At 46.8% G+C, this 22,253-nt stretch overlaps 1 protein-coding gene across 1 annotated transcript in view; it reads right to left on the bottom strand.

Annotated features, from left to right (window-relative positions):
• Positions 1–3,918: 3,918 nt before the first annotated feature.
• ITGB3 (integrin subunit beta 3) overlaps positions 3,919–22,253 on the bottom strand; it is a 51,453-nt gene continuing 33,118 nt past the window's right edge. Inside the window, exons 9-14 of the mRNA XM_029927063.1 lie at positions 21,179–21,608; positions 17,457–17,679; positions 15,605–15,705; positions 13,396–13,515; positions 7,822–7,988; positions 3,919–6,499 (exon numbers count right to left, since the gene is read on the bottom strand). Coding sequence (XP_029782923.1) covers positions 6,431–6,499; positions 7,822–7,988; positions 13,396–13,515; positions 15,605–15,705; positions 17,457–17,679; positions 21,179–21,608 — 1,110 coding nt within the window. The 3' untranslated portion in view covers positions 3,919–6,430. The remainder of the gene's footprint in view (positions 6,500–7,821; positions 7,989–13,395; positions 13,516–15,604; positions 15,706–17,456; positions 17,680–21,178; positions 21,609–22,253) is intronic.

Here is a 22,253-nt window from a genome sequence, read left to right as displayed (position 1 = left end):
TAAGGGGCGCCTGGGTGGCTCAGTCGATTGAGCGCCCGGCTTCAGCTCAGGTCATGATCTCACGGTTTGTGGGTTTGGGCCCTGCGTCGGACTCTGTGCTGACAGCTCGGACCCTGGAGCCTGCTTCAGATTCTGTGTCTCCCTCTCTCTCTGACCCTCCCCTGCTCGAGCTGTCTTTCTCTGTCAAAAAGAAAAAAAAAACCCACAAAACTAAGTCATAAGAGATATTGCAGCTTCCTCCTGGCTCTCTCCTGGTTTACTCACTTGGGGAGAAGCCAGCTGATATGCCACAAAAACTGCAAGATAGTATTTGTTGTTTTAAGCTGCTAAATTGTGGGGTAATTTGTTATGCAGCAATAGGTAACTACTACAGTCTCTCAGGTCCCATCTTGATCTGTGATGTCTGCTTAAATTCTATTATCTCCACATTCCAGCCTACCTGAAGAAGGAAGGGGAGAGGAAAGGCATGCTTCCTCCTTTAAGTGGCCCACACTGAAGTGTACCTCTTCCATTTACATCTCTGAGATGGGACATGGGATACCCAGCTGCAAGAGAGGCTAGGAAACATAGTCCATATTCCAGGCAGCCATGTGTCCAACTGGAAATTAGGAGTTCTAACATTATGTGAGAAGGGAAAAACAGATATGGGGACACAATTAGCAACCTCTGTCACAGTGAGGGATTATAAGGCTCAGCAAAAGCAAAGTTTAGCATATATTCATTAACATTTTTCCTTTTTTGTTTGTTTGTTTGTTTGTTTTTGAGAGAGAGAGAGAGTGTGAGCAGGAAAGGAACAGACAGAGGAGACATAGAATCTGAAGCAAGGCTCCAGGCTCTGAGCTGTCAGCACAGAGCCTGATGCAGGGCTCAAACTAACGAAACGCGAGTTCATGAACTGAACCGAAGTCAGAGGCTTAACCGACTGAGCCACCCTGCCCCCCACATTTTTCCTTTTTCTTAACAAAGTGTCTCCATTGGCCACTGAATGGTATTTACACACTCAGCACTCTGATCTCTCCAAAGAATTATGCCAATTTTATGAGTCACAGGAACCCCAACTAATAGAAAAAACAATGAATTGTGAAATTTTTTTTTCTTACAAAGTTCTTTTCAGGGACACTGATAAAGAACAATTTACTGTGGAGATTTTGCCTGAAGGCTGTTAAATTCTCTAAATGTTGCTTTCTAAACACTTCTATGAGCATTCTCCAGTGTGTTGCCAGAAAATGCACAGCTGACAGAAAATGTCTTCTCTGTGCAAAAGTTTGGAGAGACATCACTATGGCAGCAATCACAAGGAACACAATCATGCTCCTGACCTAGAATTTTCTTTTCACTTGCAAACCATTCTTGGGTAGTCTCAAGTAGATTTAAGGAAAAATTAAGTTTATTTATTTTTGAGAAAGAGAGAGAGAGTGAGCAGGGGTGGGGCAGAAAGAGAGAATCCCAAGCAGGCTCTGCACCATCAGCATGGAGCCCCATGTGGGGCTCAAACACATAAACTGTGAGATCATGACCTAAGCCAAAACCAAGAGTCAGACACTTAACCGACTGGGCCACCCAGGCACCCCTTAAAATTTTATTTAACAAATAGATAACCCTAATCACGAGCATTTAAAACCACCTGTGTGCTTTAGTCAAACAAAAAAATATTAGAAGTAGATGTTTCAAGAAATATGTTACAAAACCAAATAGAAATTATTTTCAATGAGCATTAGATGGTTTTTTGCACAGCATGTCCTCACATCGGTGTGAAAAATGAACATAATGTAATTCCAAGACAACTTGCTTGTAATTGATCCCAGTGGTCATTATATGGCTTTTACTATAGAATTCAGACTACAGAGGCCAAGAGAAAGGGGATTACAGATATGATTTGATATGTAGCTTTTCATTTCATTTTCACATAGTCCTCCATTTCCATCAGATGTTTAGTCATCAGTTACCATGAAGTAAATAAAACACAGTGTACCTACAAAATTTCACCATAAAAGGACTCAGTGTGTGTTCACATAACCCTTTTATGATGTCATGCACTGTAATGTTTTTTTAAAGTGCACGTTATTTAAGGAATGTAAGACTCAGAGGCAAAGATGGAGTGTTTTGTAAAGTACTTCAACCCCACACTGTTAATGTTCAAAACATTTTAAATGGCAAAATAGTGAAGTTGCAAATTCTAGATTCTTCTCCCATAGCATGGTAATGCTAATAATTTCGATATTCTTCTGTGAATAAAAGGTTTTCTGAGATGCCTGCCAAGTATCCTGTTAGTTGGGTTTCTTTCCCTGGGATTTAGATCTAGTACTTCTTTTAGTTTTCCATGGGAATTTGTGGCTATGAGGGAACCTCAGAAGCCTTTGATCACTTAACTTGGAAAATGGATCAAAAGTAGATTTTCATTTTGTGTGGGTAGATATTTGGTTTTCTTAATATACCGGCCAAGCAATATTCGTAATCGTTTAGTAACTGAGATGACTTCACTGCAAACTTAATAAGCCAGAAGGATTAAAAAAAAAAAAAAGCCAGAATAGGTACATGACTTCTCATGTAAGTGGTTCTCAAACTTGAGTAAGCCGCAGAACCACCAGGAGGGCTACTGAAACAGAACACCAGGCCCCACTCCCAGATTTTCTGAATTAGTAGCCCTGGGAAAGTGGCCTGTGTATTTTTATTCCTTTTTTTTTCTAATAAAAAAGTTTTCTTTTTACATTTTATTTATTTTTGAGAGACAGAGCATGAACAGGAGAGGGGGAGAGAGAAAGAGACACAGAATCGGAAGCAGGCTCCAGGCTCTGAGCTAGTGGTCAGCACAGAGCTTGACGCAGGGCTCAAACCCACAAACTGTGAGATCATGACCTGAGCAGAAGTCAGACACTCAACCGACTGAGCCACCCAGGCGCCCCTGTGCATTTTTATTCCTAATAAGTTCCCAGGTGATACGAAGGCTGCTGATCCTCGAACCATATTTTAGGACCCAATGCCTTAAATAAAAGTTGGGCATTTTTTCTTTAAAGCTGGGCACTTAAACGATCCTGTCAATAATCTGCCATCAAGCCTTTATTGTACTGATTTATGTCTCCTGCAAACAAAACCTACGCTCAATGGACAGTCTGTTCTATTGCGATTACACAAGTTCCTAAAAAATCCCCAATTAAGAAACAAAAAACTCTCTTAGAACAGCAATAACCTACTCATTTTGAAAATGTTATGAAAGTCTAAAGAAAAGCTCTGGGTTCTGGAGTAAACTTCAGTTCCCGTGGTGGTCATCATTTTTTACATTTGGAAACAGGCTTGTTCTAAAATAATCATTTTTGAGGTGATGACGTTTACTCTTTTCACCCAAAGAAAACAGAAATAACAACACAGAAAGAAACGGGCAGCCTGAAGTCAATTCTTTTTGGAAAGCACATTTAATTCACTGTCACACAATTCAAACAGAGGGGATGGCTAGGAAGCCAGGAAGGCACTTGAGTCAATACAAACAGGAATACCTAACAAAGAGAAGGATCTTGAAATCATGGATGGTCCAGGAACATCTGAGAGATAAAGAAGCAACTCCTTATGTGACAACTTGTCGGGAGCGTTCCAAGCTTCCCATTACTATCCACAGACCCTGAGACTGAATATAAATTCTCTCCAGATAAGCTGAGCACAAATAACCTCTTTGGGCTGTGCTGATACCAAAATACTATTTAGATGTTCACCCTATGTGATGCCCAAACTGACTGCCATTTGCTATCTTGTGAACATGGCTATGGGTTCTCCCTGCATTATTGGTCTTAACAAAAAATTTTTTTAATCTTTATTTATTTTTGAAAGAGAAAGAGCGGGGGGAGTGGGGGTGGACAGAGAGAGATGGACACATAGAATCCAAAGCAGGCTCCAGGCTCTGAGCTGTCAGCACAGAGCCCAATGAGGGGCTCAAACCCACAAAATGCAAGTTCATGACCTGAGCTGAGGTCAGACATTTAAACAACTGAATCACCCAGGCAGCTTTTTAAAGCCTTCCTTCTAGAAGTTCAGAGAAGATTCCTACTGATTTCTTTTTATCTTTTAAATACATGTTCTTCCTCCTTTTATATAGTTTCTTCATATAAACCATCATATCTAAAGAAAATGTCCAACCACTGCTCTAATGGACTCCTGTCTCAGTAGCCAAAAGGTATAGTTAGGCTCTAAACTTCTTGGATTCGCCCCGCCCCCCCCCTGCATTTACCCCTCTACTGCACGATCATCCCTTCCAGTAAAGGGTAATCCATGGGTGAGAGAAGCTCAGTCACACGCCCCACTCCTAATTCCAGAGGCTTATTCTCAATGTTAACACACGAATACAGAACACACATTTCAGCTACTTCTTAGTGGATTCCTCATCCTTATATGTGGATGCAAATGTGTGCAAAGTGAACTAAGAAATAATAAACTAAGTGGAGCTTAAGTGCTACATCAGGAGATGTGACTGCTAACAAACATTGGAGAAGGGGCTCTAAGAGAAGACAGAATGAGGCTTTTTCTTTGAGAAAGGTGATGTGGAATGACATCTGCTCTTGCCAAAGCTGGTCTCTCAGATCTCCCAACTTAAAAAAAGAAAACGAGCAGGAGCAACATCTCACAGAATGTGCACTGTATGTGTGTTTGATGCCACAGTAAGTCGTAGCATCTCAGAATATCGATATTGAAAGAGACCTTCCAGACTGGCTGGTCCAAACCTATCAGTTTTCAAACTAGAAAACTGAGCCCCAAGGAGAGGAAAGAGAGACTTGCTTTAATTAAGGTTAAAGCTTCCTTAGCTGCAACACTGAGGCCAGGACTTAGATTTTCTGATCATCAGACCACTGGGTCTTTCTTGATGAATGGGGTGAGGGTGGCTGTTGATGTTAGACTAATGTAAACACCAAGGGAGCAACTGCTGCAGGTAGGACAAAAGGACCACTTGTGTCCCTCCTGCTCAGAAACGGCCCAGCCTGCCCATGGGGCCATCCGCACAGGCTCCCGGGACGAGAGTGCCCTTACAGATCCAGCAACTGGGCAGCAACTTCCTATGAATGATGCCAAGTGGGAGGGTCTGTATCCAGCCCAAGTCTGTGGGTTTGTTTGTTTTTTAATATGCTCCTTCCTCATCAAATAAAACTACAAAATATAATGCAAGTGTGTTTCTATATATGTTCCTTTAGATTAAGCAAGCGTCATCATCGTTTCAGGAGACCCGATGAGAAAAAATAAAATAAAATTGCACTTGTGGCCTCTCAGATTAAAGACTGAGTGAAAACGAGGTTGCCCAGCCCACAGGAGAACAGGCCACACGTGCTGATACAACTGGCCCATCGTTCCCAAAGCGGCACATAGGCCCAGCAGACTCGGACACCCATGGGACTGCTTCCTTCACAAGACTGCCACGAGGTAGATAAGTGCAATCAGCCCCATGGGTGGATGCAGCACACAGAAGCACCAGATGGGGTGGGGGCCAGGAGGTGCCTTGGACAAGGGGCAGGGGGTCTAAAGGCTGGGGCCGGATCTCTGGGTCTAGTCACAGCACTCTCCCTGGGAGGAAAAGCATTTAGTCATGAAAGAAATTCCCAGGATGTAGCAACTGTCTACAGCAGTGAGAGTGTGGCCGTCGAGGGCAAAGAGGTGATGCTGGCCTACGGGGAACACACTTCCTCCAATTGAACTTCTGGGGTGGAGCTGCCAAGGAGACAAATCTGAAGGGCCATGATTATGAACCGGGGGACCCTGGCACATTCATTCAGGCCATGCATGACCCCTGAGTGGCCCTACCATCCTCACTCCCAACAGAATTGCTGGCAAGGGCTCCCCTTATGAGAGAACCATACTGCACTGAGGTGATAGCAAAAGACACAGGCAACTCTGACGGCTCAGCTTGCCTCTGACTTCTCCTTCAGCCTGAGGGAAGGCAAAGGAGATAAACGTCCAGATGACACAACAGGGCTGCAAAGCCCCGCATTTGTTATCAGAGCTGCTGAGAGTCAGACCCAAGAACCATAAACTCAAGGTAGAGTCAGGTCTCCTTCCTCTGGAATGAGAGGCTCAGTCCTGCCCTTCTCTTCAGGAAAAATGGCGGGAAAAGGAAAGTTGGCTTCTCACTGAGGTAATGAAGAATACCTGCTCAGCTTCGTGGGTCACCCTCAGGTGAAGCAGGAAGACCCCTGAGGGAGGCGCTCTGTGGACAGAGGCTGAGGAGCTCCACTGACCTGGGACACGCCACAAGTTTTAAATTACACACTCCCCCACACACAGCACACTCACACGTACACACACACAGAGACCCACACCTCCACATGCTGCCGTTCTTCTAACCCACCCCACTCCACGCCCCCAGTCCTGCCCCCCAGATATCATTCCCTGTAAACACGACAGCAGAGATGTCCACGACTCTGGGACGGCCTGACAGTGAACTGAGGATGACTGCTTGTCAGTCAGTGCCCCGGTAGGTGATGTTGGTGAAGGTGGATGTGGCCTCTTTATAAAGTGGGTTGTTGGCCTGCAAAGAGAACAGAAACGTGTCTTACAGTGAATTCCTCGATTCTTCCCTACCCTCAAGGATTACATTTCATCTGAAGGGTTAACCCAAAACACCCTTCTCCGGGATATACCATCGATGAATCACTCAATGCTCACTGTAACCCCATATTTGTTCCTGAGATGGGAGAGGAGAGAGAGTAAGAGAGAGAACGGGAAATGCCCTTGTGCTGCTGTTTCAAAGGGGTGGAATTCAACTCAGTACTTTTTGGTGATCCTCAAACATTTCAGTACCACTTTGAGCCAGAACCGATTTCCTGTTTCTCTCCTGAACTCTCCCTTTTGCCCTTCTCCAATTTTTCCTTTTGTTGTGACTATGCTGCTGGATGTGGGCAGAGAAGAGACATCTAGCAAGTGGTAGCTGAAACACAGATAGCTTCCACTCAAAATAATCTTAATCTGTTCTCGTCTCATCCCTCCAAGCACTGCCCACACACTGTCATGTTAGCAGGGAAAAATACGACCCTCCCTAGGTTGCCCAGATTATTTTCTAACAAAAAGTGATAAATCTCATTAAATCCGGTCGTCTTTAGGAGTCATTTCAAGAAACACAACATATTCTCATGTGCCTCTGAGATTCTAGATTTCTACACTGTACTAACAGAAACATCTCAAGTTTCTTAGGACCTTTGGGTACAAAGGCCTGAGGTGACCATCAAATGAGAACAAACTTTCAGCCTCTCGCTAGACATTCATGGAGTCAAACAGCCATTCTGGAAGGTCCAGAAAAAAAGTTAACATGTGGAAGATGACCCAAAGGAGCAAAGAGTAAAATTAAGTATATAGAAAGTTCTCAACAGATGGTTGTTTAATTTAATGCAATCAGAAAAAATTGCAGACAGGGAATTTTTTAAGAGGCTGGCCCAAAACGTAATTTCTATCAAAACTTGATCCCCTCCCACAATTGAGCAAGCCATTGAACCTCTCTGTGCTCAGTTTCCTTATCCATAAACTGGGAGTAATAACATTGCTTCTCATCATTTGTCCTGTCTTCCTTGATTAGAAAATAAGTTTCTCTTTGATGATGTCAGGGGTCATAGCAGAGCTGGGCCCTACCTGTACTCAGTCAGTTCTCACCGATGGGACCTATGGTCACTGTGGAAGGGAGAGACTCGGGTGGATTTCAGGAATAATGAAGACAACAGGACCATCTCCCAATTTCCACAACAGAGGCTAACTGGGAAATTATGGTGCTGGCCGCACCTGGCTACCCTAAGCACCTGCTGCTTCCACTTGAGGCTCTCAAACCAATGACCTAAGAAAATGCCCAGCCCCGCCTCTTACTGTGTCCCATTTTGCTCTGGCTCGCTCCTCCTCAAACTTAGCAAACTCCTTCCGGTCGTGGATGGTGATGAGGAGCTTCCAGATGAGCAGAGTAGCGAGGCCGATGAGCAAAATGGCCCCCATCACCGAGAGCAGGACCACCAGGATGTCAGGACCCTTGGGACACTCTGTCAGGAGAGAGCACATAGCAGGGACGTTGTAAAGGCAGCAGGAATCACTTGAACTGACTATGAATAGATCTTCTTGACCATGTAAGAAATTACCTAGAAAGCTCTCTGAAGGAAACAGGACTTAAAAATAAATCAATTAACTTTTAAAGGGGGGGGGTGCTAATCTTTAAGACAACAATAATCTGTCCTGAGTGGTTTAAATCAGAGGTCATAAGCAGGCCACCCACAGTAGAATCTAACGTATGCAAGTGTTTATTAAAAATTTGATTTTATGTTAACTATACTGGAATTAAAATAAAAACTTAATTTTTCTCCATTAAACAGAGGTAATGTGTGACTTGTCATTGAGGCTGTGCTACTATGGGCTATGAAGCCAGACTGCCAGGGTTCGAATCCTGGTTGACCACTTACTTTGCTATGTGACCTTTGATAAACTATTTAACCTTTCTGGGTGACTGTTTCCTATTTCTCCATGTTTAAAATGGAGAAAGTAATAACACTGAATTCCAAAACTTACGAAGAATAATTAAATTTTAATATATTTATTTTTTAAATTAAAAAAAAATTTTTTTTTTAAAGAGAGACAGAGCTTGAGTGGGGGAGAGGCAGAGAGAGAGGGAGACACAGAATCTGAAACAGGCTCCAGGCTCTGAGCTGTCAGCACAGAGCCCAGTGCAGGTCTAGATCTCACAAACTGTGAGATCATGACCCGAGCTAAAGTCAGACGCCCAACCAACTGAGCCACTCAGGTGCCCCAATTTATTTATTTTTTTTTTATGTTTATTTTTTAGAGTGAGAGCACGCAACTGGGGGAAGAGCAGAGAGAGAGGGAGACACAGAATCTGAAACAGGCTCCAGTCTCTGAGCTGTCAGCATAGAGCCCAACGCAGGGCTGAACCTTCAGCTCAGGTGATGATCTCACAGTGCATGGGTTCAAGCCCTGTGTTGAGCTCTGTGCTGACAGCAGAGAGCCCATTTTGGATTCTCTGTTCCACTCTCTCTCTGCCCCCCCCCACCTCACATTCTTTCTCTCTCTCTCTCTCTTAAAAACAAACATTCTTTAAAAATGCATTCCTCTAGGGGTACCTGGGTGGCTCAGTCAGTTGAGCATTCAACTCTTCATTTCAGCTCAGGTCATGCTCTCACGGTCCTGGGATAAAGCCCCACATCGGGCTCCATGCTGATCATGGAGCCTGCTTGGTATTCTCTCTCTCTGTCTCTCTCTCTCTCTCTCTCTCTGCCCCTCTCCCTAACTCATGCACACACACAAAATAAATAAACATTTTTTCAAAAAAGAAACCTTTAAAAATAAATAAATAAGTTAAATATATTTAAAGAACTCAGAACACTGCCTGAGCACAGACTCAGTGCTCAGTAACTATCAGCTGCCATTACTGGTGTTCTTGACTGTTTTCACTAATTTAGTTACCTAGCTCCTTAGGCATTTGCATTGTTAACCCTGGTTCCGGTATGTCCCTGAGGGCTGGGAAGCTAATGACCTTGTTAGCACACTTACAGACCAGGCAGCCTGCCAACCAAGACAATATTTTGGGTTCCTTCCCAAAATATTTCATCATCTTAAATCCTAACCCTATTGAGAGTCTACTTCCTGTTCAACCCTAGTCAACAACCAACGCAGACAGAGGTGCGTCACCCGCTGAGGACTGAGCTGAGTGTGCACTGCAGAGCTCTGCTTCCCATAAACCACAGTTGTCTGATGGGTGACCTCACTCCAGCAACTTCTCAGGTGTTATGTAATTAGGTGTTTGGCTATATGGGTATTGAGGGGTCTGGAGAGGCAGTCACGCCCACTTTCCACACTGTCTCCTACCTTCTTCTCTAAACATACACCCTATGCTCACCGCACATGACCCCAAAACAACCACCAACGCAAACCCGTGCTGGCTATTTCCCAAGCTACCAAATTATAACCTGTCTATAATTAAAGGAGCATCTGGAGAGAGGCTGTGAGGCTCCGGTGTCTGCATTCCCAGAAGTGAAGTGCCCCCAGTTCTTCTGGGAAAAACAATTATGAATACTTGGGAAGACAGGGCTGACCCTCAAACCTCAAAGTGAAATCTCTTCAATCCTGCATGTCAGGATGGGCAGGACAGGTAGAATGTCAAGAGGTCTTCAGGGAAAAACATCTGTTAAGCATTTGTCCTGAAAGGGGTAGATGGCAGGCTTCCTGGAAGAAGATAAGACCAGGTAGTCTCTAGAGAACTGTCCCAACCACAGTGATGAGGACCCATTATGGTGACTCAAGGTCAGGAAAGACCGGGTAGGGCTAGCAGGTTTGACAAAGGCACAGGAAATGCAGTTAAACTTAAATTTCAGATAAACAATAATTTCTCAGTAAGTAGGTACTAAACACTGAATGGGACAGATTGTATTTGACCAGGGAACTCTATCTGGGAGTGAGAAGGACCCACTCAGGGGGGCCCACTCCATGTAGGCTGAACACCACCCCGTAGAGCCAAGCCCTTTGGCACTGCAGTCTCTACTGCCTTGCAGTGGCCCAGCCCTTCAGGAGAGCATCTGCAAAGGCATGAGCTGGGGAAGAGAATGAGAATAATCCCCTCCTCCACTCTGGGACCTCAGATGCTACACTCTGCTCAAAGGCAGAGCCCCTGAAAATAGTTCAGGGCAGTAGGTGAGAAGAGGAATTTCAGGGCAACAAGATAGGAAATATGGGTCTGGGGCCCCATCTCCTAATGCGGGGGAATAAGATCTACATCAGAAAAGTTACTCCACACCCACCCCAGAGGGTTATCTGTGCCAGCTCAGGTTATCACCATCTCGCTTCCCCACCATTCCAGGTAGTGGAGTCCAGTCTAAGAATATCAAGCCAAAAGATTTTGGTAAATGGTATAGCAGAAGCACCAGCAAGGATCATTACAGCAGAGATAAAGTAATGTTAAACCCCAAAGCAAGAACCAACTGGCCCTCAGAAATGAGAAAGCACAAAGGTACAAATAGGGCAGGTGTGGGAAAATCCAAAAACCTGTTAACACAGGTGGATGGGAAAGTGTGAGGGGTCATGGCCAAATAACCCCCATCTGCTCCCCCACAGATACACACCCAGACTCCTCTGTCCCCTTCCCATGTCAGCTTTCCCTTGAGTCACTAAGGAAAACTAAGGCCATACCCTTTTCTTTACCCTCCTTCTCCCTTCTGAAGGGTGAGTGCTGGGAAAGGCAGGTGAGCCTTATCACAGACAGGGCCACCATGCTCTCCTGTACCCATGGAGCCACCAACACCCTGGCTGACACAGATGTAGTCGAGCTTCTTTCTGATGTCACCCCCTTCCTTCTCCAAGCAGCTAAAGTTCTCCAAGCAGGTATCAAGATGTATCCAAGCCTGCCTGTCTCCTAGGAATAATCAGTCCTAGTAATTCATTCAAAAACCGTTTACCAAGTATCTTCTCTGTAGATGACTGAGCCAAATATGGAGATATAACAATAGATAAGACAGATGGTTCCTATGTTCATGAAGCACATGATCTACTGAAGGAGATGGGTGATTAAAGAAGCAACTTAATGGTGGGAAAAAGGCCCATCTAAGGGAAGCACAGCTTCTCAGAGAATCCAACAGGAGCACCCAACTGAATCAAGAGAATGGATGCTGGAGGTCTGAGAAGGCTCATTAGAGGAAGTGATGTGTCCAAAGGAGAGGGACTCAAATACTGGGGTGTCTTGCAACCGCCAGGAGCACTAATCAAGAACACAGAGGCTCGGGACACCTGGGTGGCTCAGTCGGTTAAGCATCCGACTTCAGCTCAGGTCATGATCTCACAGTTCATGGGTTCAAGCCCTGTGTTGACAGCTCAGAGAGTGAAGCCTGCTTCGGATTTGGTGTCTCCCTCTCCCTCTGCCTCCTCCCCACTCATGCTCTGTCTCTCTCTTTCTCTCTCTCTCTCAAAAAATGAATAAAAATTTTTTAAAATTTAATAAAAAATAAAGTTAAAAAAGCCCATAAAGGCTCATGGAAGGAGCATGAGGCTCAGGACTCTGAATTTTTTAACAAGGGGAACATAGAAAAGTTGGAGACTCACTTTCCTAAAGCAGGGGCCAGCAAGCTATTATCTAGGAGTGAAATGTGGTTTGCCACCTGTTTTTCTAAATATCCTTAGGCTCGTGCATTAAATATAGACTACAGCTACTTTCCTGTTACAATGGCAGAGTAGTCATGGCAGAGACCACGAGGCCCACAAAGCCTAAAATATTTTATTTGAGAGAGAGAAAGCATGAGTGGGTGAGGGGCAGAGAGAGAGAGAGAGAGAGAGAGAGAGAGAGAGAGAGAGAGAGAGAGAGAGAATCCAAAGCAGGTTCCACACTGTCAATGCAGAGCACAATGTAGGGCTTGAACCCATGAACTGTGAGATCATGAACTGAGCTGAAATCAAGAGTCAGACACTTAACCGACTGAGCCACCCATGTGCCCCCAAAGCCTAAAATATTTAACATCTGGCCCTGTACAGAAAGTGGTCTGGACCACTGGTCTGAAGGACCCTGGTCTGAAGGAGCATTTGAAGAAATTCCTATGGTTGTTAAGAATGACAAGCATCCAACTGATTTAGTCTCTGCCTTCGGACATTGTTCCTTCGCTCATATAAGCCCGCCTACCCCCTGCTATGGCACAGCCCTTGTCCCTCAGCGGTATCACCATCAGTTTACGTGTCCCTCTCCCCCTCACCTGTGAGTGCCACATCTGCTTTATTTATTGTTATATTCCCAGCACCTACTTCACTGCCTGATACATGATAAGTACTCGAAAACATTTTCTAGTTATTCATAGCTTAGTCTATGAGAAAGGAAGAAGATGGAGGTGATAAGAGAAAGCAAGCAAATCTACTGCGTTGGGTGGTGACAAGCCTAGGGTTGGTCTGTGTGTGACAGATGAGCTCCTCCTGCTTCCAGAAGGCCTTGAGAGCAAGCACCATCTTTTCAGTGCTCGACATACCTTGGGTTGGTGCCTCAAACCCAGCACTGTGTCTCGTGGTGAACCTGGTAAGGTCAACACCTCAAAGCATCAGGCCTTCCTCTGAAGCAGCAAGCAGGTTGCTCTTGACAACCACCTGACCTTAAGTAGAGTGGATACTGAAGAGTCCCAGACTTTAAATTCCTTATTTTAATACCGCCACCTCAAAAAATGCCAGGATATATTTTGTCGCTTTGTAGGATACATATCTACCTCCTTACTTTCCTAAATCAGCAAGTCACTTTTCACTAATACTGGTATGTAAATATCTCCCACAGCCAGATGACAGGCCCTAACTTATCACTTGTAAGGTAGTCTTAACTTGGCTGTTCTGTGTAAGAGGAGTGATGGGTGGAAATTACTGCCTAGCACCGCTCTCCCTGTCCCTGGGGGCGGGGCCCCGGGCCCTGGGTGGGTCACGCACCTGGCTCTTCTACCACATAGAGAATGGACTTTCCACTGGAGTCTTCATAGTACTGGAATCTGACAACACAGTCATCTTCATTCTTGTATGTACAGTTCACCGCATTCTTGCCAGTATCCTCTGAGGAAGGGAAAAAGATGGGAGAATGAAAAACAAATCAATTCCTGGAAGATAGGGCCATCCCCAAACTCCAGTCATGGGACTTCTGAGAAAGCATGCAACAGGAAACCCTATGCCTCACATTAGGCAAGATGCCTAGATCCAAGATGGCTGTTGTGCCTGGCAATTGCCTCCAGATGACCCTCACTGCTGTATTTTGTCCCTCTGAGACCCTTTTTGGTTCCTATTCCTTCCTTTGGAAGGGACCTGACAGAACACATTACACCATCTGATTCACAGCCTGGCTCTACTGCCTGCCAGCTGTGTAAGATTGGGGAAGTTACTTGACCTCATTGGCTCTCTCTTTTCTCATCTATAAAAGGAAAATGATACCCCACCTCACAAGGTGGGTAGAGAACTAAAAGGCGTGAACTGAACAGTACCTAATACAGAAGGGTCTTCCCTTCCCTCTCTTCCCTTTTCCTGCAGGCTCAACTATTCTCAATAGTTTGCTGACAAGCCCTTAGATTTCTCCCATTTTGGCTTCCGATCCAGTGTTCCTCTCCAGAGCCAGCCTCTCCTCTCTGACTGACTCCCATCACTTTTTTTAGGCTTCACCCTTTCTAATTCTAAAGCCTGTTATTCTGACCGGGAAACTATAGGTGCTCCTCCATCAACTGCACCACATCCTGTAGTGATGAAACCAGATGGGTAAAACCGACACACGATGACATTAAGCAAATGCACCAAGGTCGCAACATACATACACGATGGAACAGAATACGAGAGTCTCAGAGCACACCAGGCTTGAACTCGATGAGCCTCCAGAAAACCAGTGGTAAAAGAAGTGGAAAGAGTAAGGATTTCTGGATTCAGTTCTAAGCTTAATTTGCTTGGGCAAATTATGTAACTTTCCTGAGATTCAATTTCCTCATCTGCAAAATGAAGATAACAACAGTACCACAGTTCTACTCTACTAGGTGGGTGAGAAAGGACCAGAAAAGGCATTTCGTGTGTATGAAAAAACACTTGCGAAACTTTTATAAGTTACACAATTCCATACAAACAAGCACTCATTTTTATGATTATCATGGTACGGGGGTGAGGGGTAAGAGAAATACTTTCAACTAACCTGGGGTTCCCCTCTGGTCTAGGTAATAAAAACACCTCACATCTCTCTCAGCAGTCTCCCCGCCCTGAGCTAACCACAGCATACCCAATCTCCTCAGGAGGAAAAGCCGTCTCTTCAAACTCAATCCCCAAATACGCCCCTCACCCCCCAGCCCCACTTCTGATATTAGCCAAAGGGCCCAGAGACCTGACCCTTTTCTGTGACACCCCCAGCCAGAAGCCGACTGGCTGGCTGTGTCTTACTATGGCTCTCTCTGAAAACACGTTTCCTGCCTTCGTGACAGATGGCCATCTCTGGAGAGATTGCCATCTTCCGAGCACCAACAAATGCCTAGCTGACCCAGATAACCACATCAGATGTGCTGACAGCAACAACATTTTCCCCTTTTTTTCAAGGTGAAGTTCAAACCAGGATGACTGCAAGCAAGATTTTTGCTCCCCACTGTATTTTTATCTGTCTTATTCTAGGAAGGGCTCCGGAGAGCCAAAAACGCTTCAGCATTACGATTGTAGCGACAAATCCATAAGGTGAAGGTCTCCCTCCAAACCAGCAGAGCGGTACACCTGGGCATCGTTCAACGCTCTTAGTTAAGTAATCTTAGTAAATGCTTAGTAGCTTCCTAATGATGACTGTCAGTTTCTTTATCTGTAAAATGGGGTGCATTGCCTTCCTTTCCTTGGGGAGGTCAAGTTAGGGTTGATGTCTACATGCTTTAAAAGTTATTTGTAGGATCTTGCTGAGTCTGTGGGTGCTGGGAAGCAGCAGAATGGGGAGGGGCTGCGGCAGATTTAGCAGAGGCACAAGGGGACCCAGGGAAGCTGGCCTTTATTATAAGCCTAGTGTGCCTCAGGTCTGCACAACATGCCTCTGAGGTAGGGATGACTCTTCCATTTTACTGATGAGAGACGGACAGCCTCTGGATGAATGGAAAAACTTCAGCAGCCACGTGCGTGTGCAACTCTGACGTGCCGAACTTACTGAGCTCCTTCACGGACTCGATCTCATCACGACAGTAACGGTTGCAGGTATTTTCCTCATGTAGGGTTCCTCGGTCAAATTTCTTACACTCCACACACTCCCTTAAAGAGAGAGGACATCCCGATTTCATCTCAGGTCATGATCTTATGGTCAATGAAGCCCCACATCTGGCTATGCACTGGGCATGGACCCTGCTTAAGATTCTCTCTCCCTCTCTCTCTCTGCCCCTCCACTGCTTACACTTGCTCTCTCTTTTCCTCTAAAATAATAATGATGATGACAACAACAACAGACTTGAGCCTCAGATTCCTTATCTGTAACATTGTGTGCATTTCAGGAAGTAAAATAAGTAAAGGAGCTTAACACATAGCAGTCACTCAATTGGTAAGAGAGAGGTTTTCAAGGTGCCTCCATACCCATTTGTATGTCTAAATTTAAATCTCAACCTATGTTTCAAGATATATCTCAAATAAAGAGGAAGGGGCCTCAAAGAAAAAAAAAAAGAGAGAGAGAGAGGACACAGAGATAAAGATGAGGGAGGAGTGGGATGCCTGGGTGACTCAGTCAGAGTTCAAGCCCCGTGTCAGCCCCTTGTGCTGACAGCTCAGAGCCTGGAGCCTGCTTCAGATTCAGTGTCTCCCTCTCTCTCTCTGCTCCTCCCCAACTCACGCTCTGTCTCTTTCTCTCATTAAAAAAAAAATTTTTTTAAGATGAAGGAGGAGCAAACCTACATGTGGGTCAGTCCAGCTCTGACCTCCACACGCCAGAAAGCTGTTCCACCTCAGAAAACAAACACTGCGAAACAAAACACTTGTCAGACAATTCTGGGGTGCCCAGAGGGTCAAGTCTGGAGGACAGGTGTGGGAGGTCCTCCTCACCCAGAGGCAGGGCCTGGCAGGCAGAGGGCCCCAGTACCCTCACTCAACTTCTTCATGTTCCACCCAAGAATGTGACAAAAAGTGAAGCCTGTGCCACTTCGGGGAGCCTTAAATGCAGAACTGGTCATGGAATCTGGGGACAGAGTGCAAAAGAAAATGCCAGGCCCCTTGTTCAAAAATTACTGAGAATTACAAGACAGTGCCAGCAGAGCAGGAAACCAAGTGGGGGGCCCTCCTAAGCATGGGGCACTGTACAGACGCACAGGTGTGTGCCCATGAGCCCAGCCCTGCTTCAAGTGGCAAGAGAAATGGCAGGTGCGTCCCTTGACTGCCAGAGGAGTAAATTTGTACTAGTGAACATCTCCTGTTTCACAGAGTCCTTCATAACTCTGGCCCAGCTCGCCTACGGAATCAGAACATCCGCCCTGGAATGTTTCCCGGAAGGTCCCTGGTGTAGCCTTCCTCCCACCTCAGGGACTCAGGGTGCCATCCCAGGAGAGGCGTTTCTCCAACAGGAGTCCCGCGGGTCCGACTTTGGTCCCTGCATGGCTGGCTCTACCTCCAACTCTGTGCAGACTTTTCAGTGGAAAGAGGAAAGCTAGGGTCTTTGCTGCCATGGACGCCTCCTCCCAAAGCTTCGGTGAGTAAGACACAAGCTGGAGAGTTGGGAACTCTAGCCTGGGGGACCCTCTCCCTCCTTCTAGCACCCAACTCACTCTGACTCGCTTCTCTGCCTACTCACTTTTTTTTTTAATGTTTTTATTTATTATTGAGACAGAGAAACAGAGCATGAATGGGGGAGGGGCAGAGAGAGCGGGAGACACAGAATCTGAAGCAGAATCTAGACTCTAGCTGCCAGCACAGAGCCTGATGTAGGCCTCGAACCCACAAAACGTGAGATCATGACCTGAGCCGAAGTCAGACGTACCCACCCGTAGCCGACTGAGCCACCCAGGCACCCCCTGCCCACTCACTTCTTAAAGGTGCAGGCATCGGGGCAGGTGGGGCACTTCTCGCAGGTGTCCCCGTAGGAGCCGGGCTGGATGCACACACAGCTGCCGCACTCACACTTGCCCCGGCCACTGCACAGCAGCCCATTGCTGGACATGCAGGTGTCGGTGCGCGTGGTACAGTTGCAGTAGTAGCCAGTCCAGTCGGAGTCACACAGGCAGTCGCCACAGCTGCACTGGCCATGACCTGAAAGCACACAGCCCGAGGGGGCAGGCAGCAGGTGAGGGTCCCCAACCCGAGCCTTGGCCTGCTCTCCAGGTTTAGCCTCCTCCACCCTCCTCCCGCTGGCTCATCAGCACCCCACGGAACTGTCGCCACTTTCCCTCCTGTCCTCATGCTGCTAGCTCTACCTCGACACCCTTTCGTCCTGTGATCACTATCAAACTCCCACTTACCCTTCAAAGCTCAACTCAAATGTTCCTTCCTCTCTGTGACTTTTTCTGACTTCTCCAGACAAAATTAACTGTCTGCTTTGTGTTCTCCCAGCACTTACAGATACCTCTATTTTAACCCTTATAGTCAGCCCATTTGCTTGCCTATCTGTTTCTCTTTCTAGATTGTGAGCTCCATGACAGGAGAGGACATTATCAATTTGTCCGTCAGTAGGGATTAGCATAACAGCTGAAACAGAGTAGGCATGCAATTAACATTTATTTATGCATTTACTCAATAAATTTTTATTGAGCTCACGCAGGGCACTGGAGATTTGGCAGGGAGAGACAGGCAAGGTCCCTATTGCCATGGAGCTTACGTCCTAGCTAATTTCCTGGGTAGAGCACCTGGTGGCTCAGTTGGCTGAGCATCTGACTCTTGATTTCAACTCAAGTCATGATCTCACGGTTTGGTTAGTGAGGTAGAGCCCTGCGTTGGGGTCTGTGCTGACAGGCAGAGCCTGCTTGGGATTCTCTCTCTCTCTCTCAAAACAAATAAATAAACATTAAAAAAGAAAAGAGAAAAAAATTTCCTGGAAGACACACACACATTCACCAGCATGCGCTCTGTGTTGTATTATGATAGCATTGCAAGGAGCCGTCAGCCCTAGTAGGAAAGACCTATTCACTTGACCGCATGAGTGTAGGAACAGGAAGGAGACCCAGGGGCGGGGGTTAGGCTGGTTAATCGCAGGTGTTAACTCTCAGTGCTACATCCCCCTAATCACTTAACAAGGCTTGAAAACTTGACTCCCCCAAACTCAGAAGAAAGAGTGACTCATTCTCAAGGACTCTGAATCAGGAAGAAGTGGATGAATAATAAAAATCTGACTGTTAATCAGAGGAAAGGCAGAGAGCAAGGGGGAAGTGACCTCAAGGGGTCTGAAAATCCTGCTGCTGTGTGAGCAGATGGACCCCAAGATGGTGGAAGAGAGGGAGGTGCATAGACTCAAACAGATGCTCCCCCAGGGACCCCAGTGGATAGACTAGTGGCTCTTGGTCACCATGAGTCTCTCTGCCAGTGACTTTGGCACCATCCTCTAGTATCCACACCAGTATTCAAGACTCAGACACACCTTCACTGCCTTGGAAAGAGATGTCTGTTTCTTTCTGGATGGTAAACATAAGGTCAATTGCCCCAGCTCCAAATACATCTGGAGAATAGAGCCCACTCCACCTAGAGGCAAAGGGACGGGTCTTGTATAACCTTTGTCCACAGCTGTTGGCCAAGGTCTGAGGGCAAGACAGCTCCTGTCAGCTGAAGGAGAATTCCAGAGAAGGGGCAGCTGGGAGCCATTAGCAGCAGTCCTAACAGGAGCTGGAGGGTGAGTGTGCCAGCCAGCAGAGCAGACCACAGGGTCCACTACAGCCAGCTCTCGGTGACGGCTCCCAAACAGGGAAAGGCAGATGCCACAGAGGTCTGGCAGCACTCGGAGGCCTCAGCCTCCTCAGAAACCCTTGGCCCGTAGTGTTTCCTTTGTGAGGCCAAACAGAGTAACCTTCGAGAAGATGGTCTGCCAGGCCAGCCACAGAGAGAGGCTGGGCGTAGAGTGGCAGACTGGAGCCAGCAGGCCAAGCCCAAGCTCTGTCAGGGTCAGCCCTTAAAAGGAGACCACAGTGTGGCAATGTCACAGGACTGGCACCCCTCTAGCAAAAGGGTGGCTGAGCCTGGGTTCACAGGAAAGTCAGAGGAGGAGGGTGAGAAATGAAGAAAAGTGTAAGAAAGAGAAGGGAATGGAAAAGAAGGAAGCAGGGGAGGGGTGGAGATGGGGGAGGGGGAGGGGTAAGGGAGGAGCAGGTATTTTAGGTCAGAGGGAATGACCTCTCCCTATACAGCGTGACCCCCTGGGCAGGTGCTCAGCTCCACTCCTCTGCCTTATGAGCCACCCCTTTGTCTGACATCCTACTTTCTCCATGAAGCCACCCGGGTCTCCTCTGTCCACACTGAGTCTCTCTCCAGTAGACTACTATGACATTCCCTAGGGACAACTCATTTCTTTTTTTAATTTTTTAAAAATGTCTTATTTATTTTTGAGAGACAGAGAGACAGAGTGCGAGTCTGGGAGAGGCAGAGAGAGAGAGGGAGACACAATCCAAGGCAGGCTCCAGGCTCTGAGTTGTCAGCACAGAGCCCAACACAGGGCTCAAACTCATGAACCCCAAGATCATGATCTGAGCCGAAGTCGGATGCTTAACCAACTGAGCCAGTGAGGTGCCCCAAGCACCTCCCTCTCGCTCTGCCCTTCCCTCACTCATGCTCTGTCTCTCTCTCTCAAGAATAAACATTAAAAAATATTTTTTAATTTTTTAAAAAAGAATGATATAGACTTACCTTTATAATCAAGTTTTCTTTTTTTAGTATTTTTTAACGTGTATTTATTTGAAAGAGAAAGACAGAGAGCTCAAGCAGGACAGAGGTAGAGAGAGAGGCAGAGAGCGAATCCCAAGCGGGCTCTACACAGTCAGCACTGTCAGCCCAGAGTAAGAGGCTTAAACTACTGAGCCACTCAGGCGCCCCTCGTTTTTCATTTAATTTAACTTAAACTTATTTAAATTTTATGTAAGTTATAATTCAATTTGATTAATTGACATATAAATAGCCACATGTGGCTACCTTATTTGACATCACAAATCTAGAATCCAAAAAGTGATAGCTGTGCCAATAGTGATAACAAAATCGTGCCAACGTTTGCTAAGAGCTTACGACTCTCCAGTCATTGTTCTGAGTGTATTGGCTACTTAAACGTGCTCCATTGCCTTGCCTTTTTGCTATTTTCCAAGTCTTGTGATGAAAAGATGAATTCATGTAAAATAATTACTACTAACTTTACTAGATATTCTGATATCATGTTGTCTTCCGAATCTGTAACTACCAAAACTCTTGATTACCATCAGCCAGAAGTTTGGGGTTTTTTTCTACCTAAAAAGGGAGTAGGTCCGTATCCTTGAAACGATCATTAAGAACCTGTGACTTAAAGTATTAGCAGAATGACGGGTGGAAAAAAAGAAACCGGTCTTCACCTCCAAGCCCCCCACCCCTTCCCATGCTCTTCGAGGCTCACTTCCGCTCGGCGTGCCCCAGGGGCAAGGACCAGGGCAGCAGAGGGGGAAGTACAGAGACCCTCCTTCCTGTTCTCTGACCCTGGAGTGGAGCGACCATCCCTCTCGGCTCTGCCGGCCAGGCCTTAAGCCCCGGCCTAGGTTTCTGGAGGCCACGGATGTGTGAGGGGCGGGGGCTGTGCGGTTTTACTCACCCGAGCACATCTCCCCCTTGTAGCGGACGCAGGAGAAGTCATCACACTCGCAGTACTTGCCCGTGATCTTGCCAAAGTCGCTGGTGTGGCAGACGCACTGGCCACACAGGCACTCGCCCCGCTGGCTGCAGACGGGCTGGCCCTCCCGGGGGCTGCACTCGTCCTGCTGGGACGGATGGTAGTCCTCTTCGGAGCACTCGCACTGGGCCCCCAGCCAGCCGGGCCCGCAGCGGCACACCCCGCACTCGAAGGTCCCGTTGCCATTGTTGCAGCGGCGGCTGTAAGGCTCGGCATGGGCCTGGCAGCCGCAGTGACAGTCGAAGGTGACCTGGACGGTGAGGCTGTCTTTGAAGCCTACAGGCTTGATGGTGAAGGACTTCTCCGTCTCCTGCGGGCAGCCTCGCACCTTGGCCTCAATGCTGAAGCTCACCTGGGTGGAAAGTAAGATGGCATTCAAACCCAGGTGGACCCTGTGACCCAGGTGACCCTGGATCACTCCAGCACAGCCCTGCCCTGCCCAGCCCTGCCCTGCCCTGCCCGGGAATACCCTAACTGCCAAATGATCAAGATCTGCAAAGCAAAAAGAAAAGCCTGGGGGTTGGGGGGAGAGGGGGTTGGGCTGCTCAGTAGGTTGAGCGTCTGACTTTGGCTCAGGTCATGATCTCACAGTTCGTGGGTTCCAGCCCAGCATGGGGTTCTGTGCTGACAGCACGAAGCTTCAGATTTGTGTCTCCCTCTTGCTCTGCCCTTTCCCTGCTTATGCTCTGTCACTCTCTCAAGAATAAATAAACATCTAAAAAACTAAAAAGAAAAGCTTGGGGGCAGTTGTCCAGTTGTATCTGGCTGGATGCACAGACATAATTTACAGTCATGAGGGATGTTGGGGTTTTTTTATTTTTGGGGAGACTGCAAGTGGGGGAGGGGCAGAGAGAGGAGGACAGAGGACCTGAAGCAGGCTCTGTGCTGACATGGTTAAAAGAAGTGAGCCTGATGTGGGGCTCAAACTCACAAACTACAAGATCATGACCTGATCCAACCTGAAGTTGGACGCTCAACCAACGAAGCCACCCAGGTG

Source organism: Suricata suricatta, chromosome 17, assembly GCF_006229205.1.
Source record: "Suricata suricatta isolate VVHF042 chromosome 17, meerkat_22Aug2017_6uvM2_HiC, whole genome shotgun sequence".
Taxonomy (NCBI): domain Eukaryota; kingdom Metazoa; phylum Chordata; class Mammalia; order Carnivora; family Herpestidae; genus Suricata; species Suricata suricatta.
The sequence above is the reverse complement of the archived record's forward strand: the minus strand, read 5'-3'. Positions and strand labels throughout refer to the sequence as shown.